The sequence below is a fragment of the Drosophila busckii genome, chromosome 3L, assembly GCF_011750605.1.
Source record: "Drosophila busckii strain San Diego stock center, stock number 13000-0081.31 chromosome 3L, ASM1175060v1, whole genome shotgun sequence".
Lineage (NCBI taxonomy): Eukaryota > Metazoa > Arthropoda > Insecta > Diptera > Drosophilidae > Drosophila > Drosophila busckii.
In genome coordinates, this window is record NC_046606.1 from 13434048 (window position 1) to 13445573 (window position 11526).

The window sequence follows — 11526 nt, forward strand, 5'->3', positions numbered from 1 at the left end:
GTATTCTAAAATTAAAATAAATCTTTTCGTTTGAAGTTTTTAAGAAATAAAGCAGATTTAATATCGAAAATCTCATAGCAACTAATTATTATTTCATTAAAAGGTAGCATGTCTTATAAATGTATGCTGTGCCGCGCCAGCTGCATATTTCGCCAGAGGCACAGATCGGCCACCGCAGTCTGGCGACCATTTTGTAAACGCAGATCGTAGAGGCGACTGATGAGACCCACACGTATATCATCGGTGGCCAGTACCTTGAGCAGCTGTTGCATGAGATTTGCAGGCAGCAGTCGTAACACAGGCGCCACACGTTCACCCCCGCACTCTACCAGCAGCGAGATGAACTGATAGACAAACACGGACTTGGGCGACAGTTCATCGCCGCGAACAAATTGCAGAAAAACGCGAAATATATGCTTCATGCTCGACTGCAGAGGCTCCTTAAGGCTTAGCGGCGGGCTGCGCAGCTCTGTGCTGGACAGCGATGCGGTATTACCAGCTGTCGGGGCACTGCCGTCTGTAAAATCATTTGAACTCTCGCCATCTAAGACCTTGCGCACCTTGGCGACATTGGCTGCACTGACCAATTCATCCTCATCATGGGAGCGTGAACGTTTCTTTATTGCAGCGCTGGCAGCGTTAGAGCTGCGCGTCTCCAGGCAAGAGACAATGCAATAAACACAGAGTCTAGCAAGAACTAGCAGCTGTGGCTCGTTAATGTCCTCGCTGTGGGTAAAGACAAAAGCGAATATTAATATAATTCTCGATAAATTTAAGTCAAGCATACGTACCCTTGACGACGCAGTATCATGGGAGCGACCACATATTGCAACAGCGCCTCTGTATTGCGCTCAATGTCCAAATGCATAATGGCAAACACAATGTCCATGCACTTGGACATATCGCGCAGATACTTGCAGCTAAGCAGCTGCTCCACCAATTGTGTCACCAGCCAGGAAGAGCCACCGGCGAGCAGCAATGATTCCAGAGTCTGTGCCGCACGCACAGGCAAATGACCGCCAGCCTCGGCTACAGAACGCCAAATCTCACGGAATTGCTCAATGAGCGGTGTATTTGATATAAGACGCGATTTTGTATTGTGCACTGGATGCACTTCATGCTGCATTTTGCGTATAATTTGATAGGAGAGTGCATTGCGCTCCTTGGCATTCTCCTGACTGGACAGCTCCTCGTTAGTAAGCGGCGCCAGAAATTGTTGTATCATGTTTAAAGGCTTTAGCAGCTCTGTTTCGCGCACCGAGTACATATAGGCGCAGAGGAAGGACGTGGCACAGACTGAGAAGCTAAACAGACGCCGCTTGATATTGTCCAATATGCTCTTGACATCGGCAGACGAAAGCGTCTCCTGCTCCCAGGCGATAAGCACATGATGCAGCACTCCAGGCAAGTTGAGGCATATATCCTGCCAGGTGAGATTACTAGGCTTCAGCTGCGCCGACTCTGGCTTGCTCAAACTAAGCAGCAGTTCATCCACAATGCTGTCATCGCATAACGCCAATATCTGACGTGGGTTCTTGAGCTTATTGCGCTCCATCATGCACTCGCGCACCCACTTTTCAAAGAAGGAATCGCCACGCTCTGAGAGTACAACCTAGGAATATGCAGAAATATTAACAGAATTGCTTGAATAATATAACAAAGTCAACGCACATCGGAACCATAGTTTTGAACAATGCTGGTGAGCATGAGAAATGAAACATCAAAGAGTGTGGAGCGTATGACAGCAAGCTTGCCCAGCTCTCCAGGCAGTTGCTTGGAATTCTCATTGCATTGTATTAAACGTGAGACAAAGGTCTTAAGTCGTCCATCCACTGTGGCCACAGATAGTATAAGCTCAAAGCTATTGCCCACAGGCACTTGGCAGAGCACATTAACCATATCCTGAACCTTGGTGGTACACAAAGTTTTCAGCAAACCTGACAGTGGCACCTCGGCACGCTTAATAAAATTTATATTTGATGGCGTCGGCTGACCATTGTCGCACTTCTTAAGCAGCAGCGAAGCAGCCTCACTGTAAACCGAAAATTTGAATTCAATATTTGCAATGCATTTATGTCTATAAAGTATACGTACCGTTGTGCTGTAAATTTCTTGACATGCAGCTCATTAACTAGCTGCTGTTTGGTCCAATCATTGAGCAAGAACTCTATTATATTGCACGAGCACTTAGTGTCCAAAAAGTCCAGCAACAAATTATCCTCCACCAGCATCTCCAAGGCCTCCACAAGTTCAGGTATATAATCTGTGCAGGCAGGCGACTGCTCGCCGGGCACACGCTGCAGTGCATGCAGCTGTTTAATAATATGCGGCATTTTGAAGAACATAAAAGCGCCCCACATGGTGTCTGCACTAGTGTCGGCTACATTGCTGAGCGTTAGAAATCCAGCGCGTATAATTTCATAAAACAGACGCGTATTGCTGTAGCCCTTGAGACGCTGCAGCATTTGCAGCTCGGCTACATAGTATGAGGTATCCTTGCACGGATTCAGCAGCACTTCCACTGCCAATAAAGGCTGCACACAGCAGCTAATCTTCTCCGCCAGTGGCGGCGCATTCAGAGGCTGCATCTCCAATTGCTTGGCATCTATATAAGCCAGCTGCTTAAGCTGTTGCTCAGCCGCAGGCGTATTGAGCGTAAAGTTTGAATTCGTAAGCGAGGCCTTAATGCTAGCATACGTATCGCGTATGCGCTCCAGCGACTCAAGCTCCTCGTGGCAGCCCACATACAGCATGGACAGCAGAAACTGTTGCTGCGTTAATTGCTCTATAAGCAGACAGTTTTGTTCCAGCATGTAGCTTTGCTCTGCACTCAAATCGCCACGCATTTCATATTGTTGCACAGTACGCGCAAAGATTTGCATTAGCCACAAGACCAGCTGCACTACGGCGCCAGGCAGCAGCGACTCCTCCGATTTGATGCTGCCAATTAAAGAGAGTTTACCAAGTACTTTTGCATATCCTAAGTCGTCACTTACCGACAGGTAATGCCATCTATGATGCTGAGCAGAAACTCCAGCAGCGCTGTGACACAATAAACACGAGTCAGCTTATCATATTTAGCTATGCAACGCAGCACAGCGGCATGGGAAACCAAATGAGCACAGAGCGAATGCTTCAGATAGTTCAGCACCAACTGTAAACACAAAATGTTAATTTAAAGCTTCACCACAATGGGCAACTTTACTTACAGGATTGGCTGTCGAACCTATAACTGCTTGTTGCAGCAAACAGTCTGCCAAATTGTAGACATCACCGCTGACACCGCGTGGCAGCACCTAAAATATTAAAATTAAAAAGAATAATTTAATTTAGATTTTTGCTTAGCATTGAACGTCAAGTGAAGCATATTTGAATTTGTAAATAATGTATAATTTCAGGCTACACAGCATAAACATATTAACAAGCTTCGATTCTCAATCACAAAGCCCTACATACAAATACTAAAGTCAAAATAGCTGCATTTTAGTATTGAAATCCACGTATTTTATTAACATGTTACGTTTAAATTTGCAACGTTTTCAATGTTATATACTGCGCAGTTTTGGAGGCACTTTACGGCGACGGGATCCTCTAGAGCTGCGCATTTTTGTGCAGGCGCAGCGTGCATCTAATCCTGGCACCTGTACGCTCTGGCATCGTTTAGTAAGTCAATATCAGTTTCGCACCAAAAAGGCGGCATACTATCCTGATCGCAAATCGGAATTAAAACGGACGTCTGCTGGCTCCCCAAAGTTAATTCCTGTAGTGAAGCCACAGCAGCCTCGCGGTCTGCCCAAGGATTATTATTACAAGGTGTTGGGCGTAAATAAACATGCGACTGTTCAACAAATTAGAAGCGCATTCTATGCATTGGCCAAACGCTATCATCCGGACTCGACACACTCGGAAGAGAAGCTTAAGCATTTTCAGGAACTGTCCAATGCCTACAATATACTAACGGATGAAACAAAACGCTTGGAGTACGATCAGCTGGGTGGTATTAAGGACGAGCGCACCTTTCTGGAACATGCAGGGAATCCCATGAACTTAGACCTGGGTGAGGCCAAGAAATTAGAGGCACAACAGAGTTCAAACGAGGGTGAGTTGAGTTTAAAATGCAAGTTGATTAATTAACGATTTTCTGGTCTATTAGAGCTTAAAAAGTTAACTGGCAATGACTTTCCGTTGTCACTTAGTTTTCTGGAGGCCACCGTTGGCTGTAAGAAGCGAATAGATTTGCGTTATCTGCGCAAGTGTGAAAACTGCAAGGGCAAGTCTCCGCTAATGGTAAATAGGGACGTAGGCAAAGAGCCTTGTCGACGCTGTAATGGCACTGGCAAGGTAACAACCAAGACGGTCACATATACAACCGTAAATACCTGCGGTCAGTGCAAGGGCAAGCGGTACATTAATCGTAATGACTGCGAGACGTGTGATAACCGTGGCTTCGTGGTGGCCAATGTCGAAGTTACTGTCACAGTGCCCTCTGGCTCTAAAGCCGGCGATGTGATCACCATCGACAATCCCAATACGAAGCAGCGTGTTAACTATCGCCTTGAAGTGCCAGATAGCGATTACTTCCGACGCATAGGCATTGATATACATACGGAAAAGTATATAAACATATCGGATGCAATTCTAGGCGGCACCTTTACGGTTCGCGGTCTCTACGAGAACATTGATTTGCGCGTGGAGCCCGGTACTCAGTCCCATACGAAAGTTGTGCTGCGAGGCAAAGGTGTGCGCGCTAATGATGGTGTGGGCAATCATATTGTTACGTTAGTAGTGAAAATTCCCCGCAATCTGTCTATGAAGCAGCGTCAACTAGTTCTGGCTTTGGCACAGGCTGAGGATCCCGTTTTTGAGTGTCAGAAAGGCGTCTCTCAAGAGATGAATTGAAGGGTTGTGGTCGTGTATACGTCCACGTTAAGAAAATTCTCAATGTACAAGCCTACTTTCGTTCAAATACAGATCAATTGTGTACATGACCATTATCTCTTGCTCTTGCCTTTTTGATGTTGATGCCCCACTGTGAGTCCGACCAGCGTTCGCGCCATGCCACGTTTATTAGCTGAAGGATCTTGTTATTCTCCTTCATGACACACGCACAGTGTTGTCTGTTATTTGTTAATATTTATTTTCTTTTCGACACGTTCAATTTATTGCACTACTTTCCACATTTGTTTATAATTCGTGGTTGTTTATGTAGTATCGCTTTTTGCGTGCGGTGGCACGGATGACACTGTGTTTTTCGACATTTTTCGTTCAACTTACTGAACAAGTTCGGTAGTTCACTTCTGAACTTCTCCGATACATTTCGGAGGTAGTTCAATTCTGAACTAACATCGATATTTATGGAAATTCGATAGCTTGTGCGCTAAATTAAAATGTAATGAATAATAAATTAAGTATTTAATTTTATTGAATACAATAAAGTAGCGTTATGGTTTTGTAAACTGCGTTAAATATTATGTTTCAAAATGTTTGACTTTGTACAAAATATATTTACTATATGCCGAAAATTGTTCCTCCTTGATGTTTTTCACTCGATCTTGTGTTTATATAATTTTGTTTATTTTACATATACATTTGTATATATTTGATTATGATTAAAAAATATTATTATAAGTGAATAAATAAATGGAATTAAAAAGCATTTTCTTTTATATTACCATATATTGATTTCGGTGGATTGTCAAGGGCTTTAAATAAAAATAAAAATGTATAAATTTACAAAGGCAATTTATTACTTTACGAAATATAAGCAAATGTGAAAGATATATATATTAAATTTTAAAAAATATAACAGCTAACTTAAGAGTGTATGACAAAAAGCATTGTTTCTATTATTGGCAGCGCCACAAACAGAATCTTAAACTAAAAATTGCTTTGAGGGGAAGGGATCTTGCCGTGTCACTCAATTGCATATTTTGCTTATAAACCGAGGAAGAATTTTCACTTATAACATTAAAAGCTAAGTCCTATTCATTCCTATATATTTATTTACTTATTTATGCATGACGCCATAGAGCTACCGTCGTCGCCAGCTGCATGAGCGAATTTCAATCACTTTAGCATCGTCGTCCTTAGTACTTTGAGGAGTTGTATCATATCATATTAATCATTCAAACTGTTTGTGTGATTGGTGTTTTAGTTGTTTTTTCTGAATTGCGAGAGTTCAATTGCACCTAAGTGGAGGAGGAGGAACCGGTGGGTTCATCGCCTTTCACCTTGGAGGCGTAGCTGGTGCCGGCAGAGCTGCTAGGCTTGTCAGTAGACTTTGCATCGCTGCTGCTAACTGTTGAAGCAGCAGCAGCACCACCACCGCTTGGCACGCCAGCCGCACCGCCAACGGAAACATTGCTGTTAAGACCTAAGATTGGAGTGGACTCAATTAAATAATTTGCACAGATGATATTGGACATAATAAAAAATTAAATCTGGGCTTAATCAAGCATATAAATTCATTAGACACCTTTGACATCCATAGCATAATGATCATCCAAACGCAGATCATGTCGCTTTATCAACTGACACTCTGCACCCTCAATCGAGGGTATGGAATATACATACAAAAATCCATCCTGGGATGCAATTAAGAGTCTGTCGAGTAAATAATAATTAATATGGAGCAATAGGCATTTCAAATATGTTTAAGCTCACCTCAGCTGCTTTTGAATAGTGGCAATGGCGCACATACGTCGCACACCCGCCTCGGCCAGCGTAACCGACGCAAAAGCACGTCCCTGGCTAAATACGTCGGTCACCTGCGTGGGCAAGTAGCTTGTGACCGTTTTGCTCAAGAATCTAAAAAACGAGTAACTTGCATGAGAGAATAGATATGATGAGTGGTGTTGGTGGTGTGGAGTTGGTGGTTGGGTGTTTTTGTTTGTTTGAAAAAAATGAGAGAAAAGAAAAATAGATAAATGTCAAGTGCCACAACAAAAACAAAAGATAAATATTTACAAATCTTGAACGCAGATGGATTACAGAAAGAATTATGAGAATGTCTGTGTATGCATGTATATACACCATAACCATACAAACGTCAATAGCTACACCATCATTAGACTAGTTAACAGATATATAAATGCCCAAAATCCTTACCCCATCCAATCATCGCTAGGCTGCTTCCCATGATCATTGCTCTCTGCGGTGCTCCGATCTAAGCGGAATATATGCACTGTCTCCGTGTTTGAGCTTGACACCAAGTACTCGGCGCAAGTGCTGAAAGACAGCGAGACAATCGATACACAGCGCTTGAGACCACGCCGCAGCTCAAACAGCCGACTGCCATCCTGCGAACTAAATACGCGTATAACAGTCCCACGTTCACTGGCAGTGGCAATCTCCGTGCCAGACGGACTGAACGCCAGGGCTGCCAGTGGTGTGTCATGTGCTGGTATCATGGTCTTGGCGTGCAAGTTTATGGCATCAAATATTTGCACCTCACCCGAGGTAACGCTGCCTGGATACGCTAAATAGCAGTGCTCCGACGACGAAGAAAGTGCACACAGTCCTTGCTGATTGCAGGGTGTGTCGCGTATGGTGTGGACCACTTTCATATCCTGGATATTGTGTATGTAAAGAGACTCTTCCAAGCAGACAATTAAACGCTCACGGTTAAGCTTTACAGCCAGAATTGTGTTCGAGTATGAGTAGTTGCATATCTCACTCTGCTTCTTAAAGTGGCAAACTTTGAGTTTGCGTGGCGCACGCTGCGACACTATGGCCACTAGTGAACTCTCGAACAAGCGTTCAATGAGAAAGAGATCATCGCTCTTCGTGTGGTAGATCTTATCCAGTGTTGAGTCCACGGAGCCCAGACTATAGAGACTGTAACTGCCGCTGGTGGCCACCGCCAATGAACTAAACACAGAACCGCACCAATACATTTAAATATATAAGCTTATGTTTACAATTGCTATTTCAATATACTTACGTTGTGTTTTGATTAAAGTTAACAAACACTTCGCCCGCATCCACATCGTGGCGCCCCAGCAGGCTCATCATGTCGTTTGTTGATCAGGTCTGCAAAAAGTGTAGGTGCTGTTAGTGGGTGGAGCCTCACAAATACAAAGTTCAAGCGAATGCGAACAAAGGCGCTTTGGAGTTCTGTTATTGCGACGAACGACGTGTTTCAACTTTAAACTATGCAAAAATAGAGCCACACGAGCGTGCTCCGAGTGCGCACTAAGCGAAAGCGCAAACAAAGCAAGCATACATATGGAAACGTACACACAGCTAGGCACTGCTACTGATACTGATAAACACAACAACAACAAACAAAACGCATTCGTTTTTTTTTTTCTTTTGGCCACAACACCTACTTCTAGTTAACGAAAACACTTTATTTATACAGGCAGAACCTTGGGCAATGTGAGCGCTGTGCAAAAACAATGAATCTATTCTCTAAGCTGATTATTAAAGCGTATTTTTAATTAATTTCTATCGCGCAATTCTTTCTGCAATGTTTTGCAAGCTGGCTCGATTTGCCGATAACTTGCTGCCCGTGTTGCTATATGAATATCGACCATTCTCAGAAAGTTGTATTCAAAGAGCTTACTCGATAAGTGCGCGCTCTTTTCTTTTAGATATTAACTTTTACAAAGATACAAACGGATGCATGAGAAAAATTCGCAAAATCATTGATTATCAATTTTCAAATAGTAAATCAGCTGAATTCAAGAACTGCTCATATAGTTCATTTGAATTACAAGTTCGATTGACTTAAACGACACATCTCTACTCATTATCGATAGTGCCCACTGGCTTATTTTTTATTGCGTTAAAATTATATACATACTTATGCATAAAAGCTTCATTAGCACCAAATATGCAATATGCATAACAGTTCTAAACGTAAACAGAAACTAAATATACTACACATACGACTCAAACATTTACATTCATAAACAAATGAGCATAAAATGCAGACAGCAATTAGAGGCAGACAACAAAAGCAATAACCAAGTGCCTGAACCAAAATAAATACATATATTTCAATATGTATTAACTGGACTCACTGGAATACTTACAAACAAAGCTGATAATAGCTTCTAAGCTAACAGATTTGTGCATAATTTTATGTAAGTACATACAGATGCAGCAAATGATTAAAAACAAATTCATTTGTATTCTTATTATTATTATCATACACACACCCACCAAGTATGTGATAAGAAAATAAATGAGCGCTCGCACTAAAAACGTGCAGCAGTACCCCCACTACCACCCACCTCGTATTGCCTGCACCTATGGCTGCGCGCTTTTTTGTTTTTGTGTTTAGTGTCTAATCAGTCTTATTTGACGTGACAGTTAATTACAGTTGTATGTACATGACTATTTAGGAAGCAAACACTCTACGCACAATCATAGTACCGTTATCTCGTGAAGTTGTTTTTTTCCACAGCCTCAAGGGTTCGCCAAAGAGCGCACACAAACTGCAATGTGAGCGCTCAGCCTCTGCTGTTTACACTCATTAATAATTAAGTGCGCTGCCGCAGTCGACGTCACAGTCGCGCCGCAGCTTAGCGTGCCTGGTTAGCTTTTATCATTCGCGCTGTACTTTTTGACATTTAAATACACACACACAAACAGTTTGAGGTGCAATGATTGCGCATATTTGCGCCAACTGCTGACACTATATTCTCTTTTTGTGCTTGCAGCTCAACCAAGGTCTCGAATATGTCCGACGGCGTTAGTGTGCTGCACATTAAGCAGGAGGTGGATACATCCTCAGCTGGCGGCGCTAGCAACTCCTGTTGCAGCCCCAGCTCCAAGGCCACAACCACAACTCACAATACTTCCAGCAATAGCAATAGCGGCTTGAAATCATCCCCATCTGTATCACCAGAACGTCAACTATGCAGCTCTACCACATCGCTGTCCTGCGATCTGCACAATGTGTCGCTTAGCAACGATGGCGATAGCAATAAGGGTAGTGGTGCGCCCAACTCCAGCAGTGCCACCGCTAGCGCAAGCAGCGGGTCAGCACGCGATGAGCTGCGACGTCTCTGTTTAGTTTGTGGCGATGTGGCATCGGGTTTTCATTATGGCGTGGCCAGCTGTGAGGCCTGCAAGGCTTTCTTTAAACGCACCATTCAGGGCAACATAGAGTACACCTGTCCTGCCAGCAATGAGTGCGAAATCAACAAAAGACGCCGCAAGGCTTGCCAGGCATGTCGCTTTCAGAAATGCCTGCTCATGGGCATGCTTAAGGTAAGCTTCATATTGAATAATGTTTTTAGCAACATTTAATTGCTTTACTTTTGGCAGGAGGGTGTGCGTCTGGATCGCGTACGTGGTGGCAGGCAAAAGTATAGACGCAATCCCGTGTCCAACTCTTATCAGACAATGCAGCTGCTTTATCAATCGAGCACCACATCGCTGTGCGATGTTAAGATTCTTGATGTGCTCAACTCTTATGAGCCGGATGCGCTTAGCGTTTCCATTCACAGTCGCAGCAGCAGCAGCAACCACATACAACAACTTGCACTGACGAAGCCTCCAGCTCTTCAGGCAGCGTCAAGCTGGAAAGCAGCATAGCCAATGGCACTTGCATTTTTCAAAATAACAACAACAATGACCCACAGGAAATACTCAGTGTGCTGAGCGAGCTCTACGACAAGGAGCTGGTCAGCGTTATTGGCTGGGCCAAGCAGATACCTGGCTTTATAGATCTGCCGTTAAATGATCAAATGAAGCTGCTGCAAGTGTCCTGGGCGGAAATCCTAACGCTACAGCTGACATTTCGCTCGTTGCCTTTCAATGGCAAACTCTGCTTTGCCACAGATGTTTGGATGGATGAGCTATTGGCCAAGGAGTGTGGCTATACGGAGTTTTACTATCATTGTGTGCAGATAGCGCAGCGCATGGAACGCATCTCACCCAGGCGCGAGGAGTACTACTTGCTAAAGGCTTTGCTGCTGTCCAACTGTGACATACTGCTGGACGATCAAAGCTCACTGCGCGCCTTTCGCGACACCATACTTAACTCGCTCAACGATGTGGTCTATCTACTGCGTCACTCCTCGGCGGTGTCACATCAGCAACAGCTGCTGCTGCTACTGCCCTCACTGCGGCAAGCAGATGACATACTGCGACGCTTCTGGCGCGGCGTGGCACGCGATGAACTCATCAATATGAAGAAATTGTTTCTCGAGATGCTAGAGCCGCTGACTAGGTGAAAGTTGTGCCATCGCAGTCGTCTTAGTTAATAGGTCAAGGTGCAAATATTGTTTTAAGTTAAAAATTATGCTAAAACTTAGTAAGTTAGTTGTATTAGGTTAAGCATCCATTGTAGCTATGTAATTTGTATATACGACGAGTATACGTAGCCTGTATATGTATGTGTGTAGTAAGTGAGTGTAAAGTAAAAACGTATTTGAAATAGAAACTTAAAGCCATTTTAATAATGCACATTTAAAAACTACTACATACTACGTGACAATATACAAATAATCAAGTGTACCCTATGCCTATTCGGTAGTTTCGTTCATCTAATATTCTTTCTCAATTCGAGCA

At 43.5% G+C, this 11526-nt stretch overlaps 4 protein-coding genes across 7 annotated transcripts; 2 read left to right on the plus strand and 2 right to left on the minus strand.

The window, feature by feature from the left end:
* Nucleotides 1-71: 71 nt before the first annotated feature.
* LOC108600451 (mediator of RNA polymerase II transcription subunit 24) lies at nt 72-5223 on the minus strand. Its single transcript, XM_017988038.2, has 7 exons — nt 5009-5223; nt 3210-3296; nt 2997-3154; nt 2095-2940; nt 1672-2032; nt 792-1612; nt 72-726 (listed from the first exon to the last, which is right to left on the minus strand). Exons 1-7 carry the CDS (start codon nt 5096-5098, stop codon nt 114-116), a joined length of 2976 nt encoding a protein of 991 aa, XP_017843527.2. The 5' UTR covers nt 5099-5223; the 3' UTR covers nt 72-113.
* LOC108600452 (protein tumorous imaginal discs, mitochondrial) lies at nt 3421-4989 on the plus strand. The gene is made up of 2 exons (XM_017988039.2): nt 3421-4099; nt 4154-4989. Exons 1-2 carry the CDS (start codon nt 3514-3516, stop codon nt 4897-4899), a joined length of 1332 nt encoding a protein of 443 aa, XP_017843528.2. The 5' UTR covers nt 3421-3513; the 3' UTR covers nt 4900-4989.
* Nucleotides 5224-5785: 562 nt separating the features above from the next.
* LOC108598518 (WD repeat domain phosphoinositide-interacting protein 2) lies at nt 5786-8487 on the minus strand. Of its 4 annotated transcripts, none has more exons than XM_017985198.2 (6): nt 8331-8487; nt 7943-8031; nt 7108-7869; nt 6664-6807; nt 6476-6603; nt 5786-6373 (listed from the first exon to the last, which is right to left on the minus strand). In XM_017985198.2, the coding sequence occupies exons 2-6, from the start codon at nt 8011-8013 to the stop codon at nt 6189-6191; spliced, it is 1290 nt and encodes a 429-aa protein (XP_017840687.1). In that variant the 5' UTR covers nt 8014-8031; nt 8331-8487; the 3' UTR covers nt 5786-6188. The 4 variants fall into 4 exon arrangements, with proteins under 4 accessions (XP_017840687.1, XP_017840685.1, XP_017840686.1 ...); XM_017985196.2 differs by having other exon boundaries at nt 6664-6822; XM_017985197.2 differs by lacking the exon at nt 8331-8487 and adding an exon at nt 8239-8256 and having other exon boundaries at nt 6664-6822.
* Nucleotides 8488-8819: 332 nt separating this feature from the next.
* On the plus strand, nt 8820-11483 carry LOC108600108 (steroid hormone receptor ERR2). Its single transcript, XM_017987478.2, is given in 4 exon segments — nt 8820-9089; nt 9669-10221; nt 10279-10449; nt 10452-11483. Coding segments are annotated over 3 exon segments (1443 nt in total). The 5' UTR covers nt 8820-9089; nt 9669-9687; the 3' UTR covers nt 11190-11483.
* Nucleotides 11484-11526: the final 43 nt, after the last annotated feature.

Coding starts and splice junctions, on each gene's coding strand:
- LOC108600451 (XM_017988038.2), bottom strand. CDS start 5,098: ATGAAGGAGAATAACAAGATCCTTCAGCTAATAAACGTGGCATGGCGC. Junction 3,297..5,008: donor GGGGCATCAACATCAAAAAG/GCAAGAGCAAGA, acceptor TTAATATTTTAG/GTGCTGCCACGCGGTGTCAG. Junction 2,941..2,996: donor ATAGATGGCATTACCTGTCG/GTAAGTGACGAC, acceptor TTTAATTGGCAG/CATCAAATCGGAGGAGTCGC.
- LOC108598518 (XM_017985196.2), bottom strand. CDS start 8,013: ATGATGAGCCTGCTGGGGCGCCACGATGTGGATGCGGGCGAAGTGTTT. Junction 7,870..7,942: donor AACTTTAATCAAAACACAAC/GTAAGTATATTG, acceptor TTCTGTGTTTAG/TTCATTGGCGGTGGCCACCA. Junction 6,604..6,663: donor ACTATTCAAAAGCAGCTGAG/GTGAGCTTAAAC, acceptor TTTACTCGACAG/ACTCTTAATTGCATCCCAGG.
- LOC108600452 (XM_017988039.2), top strand. CDS start 3,514: ATGTTACGTTTAAATTTGCAACGTTTTCAATGTTATATACTGCGCAGT. Junction 4,100..4,153: donor ACAACAGAGTTCAAACGAGG/GTGAGTTGAGTT, acceptor CTGGTCTATTAG/AGCTTAAAAAGTTAACTGGC.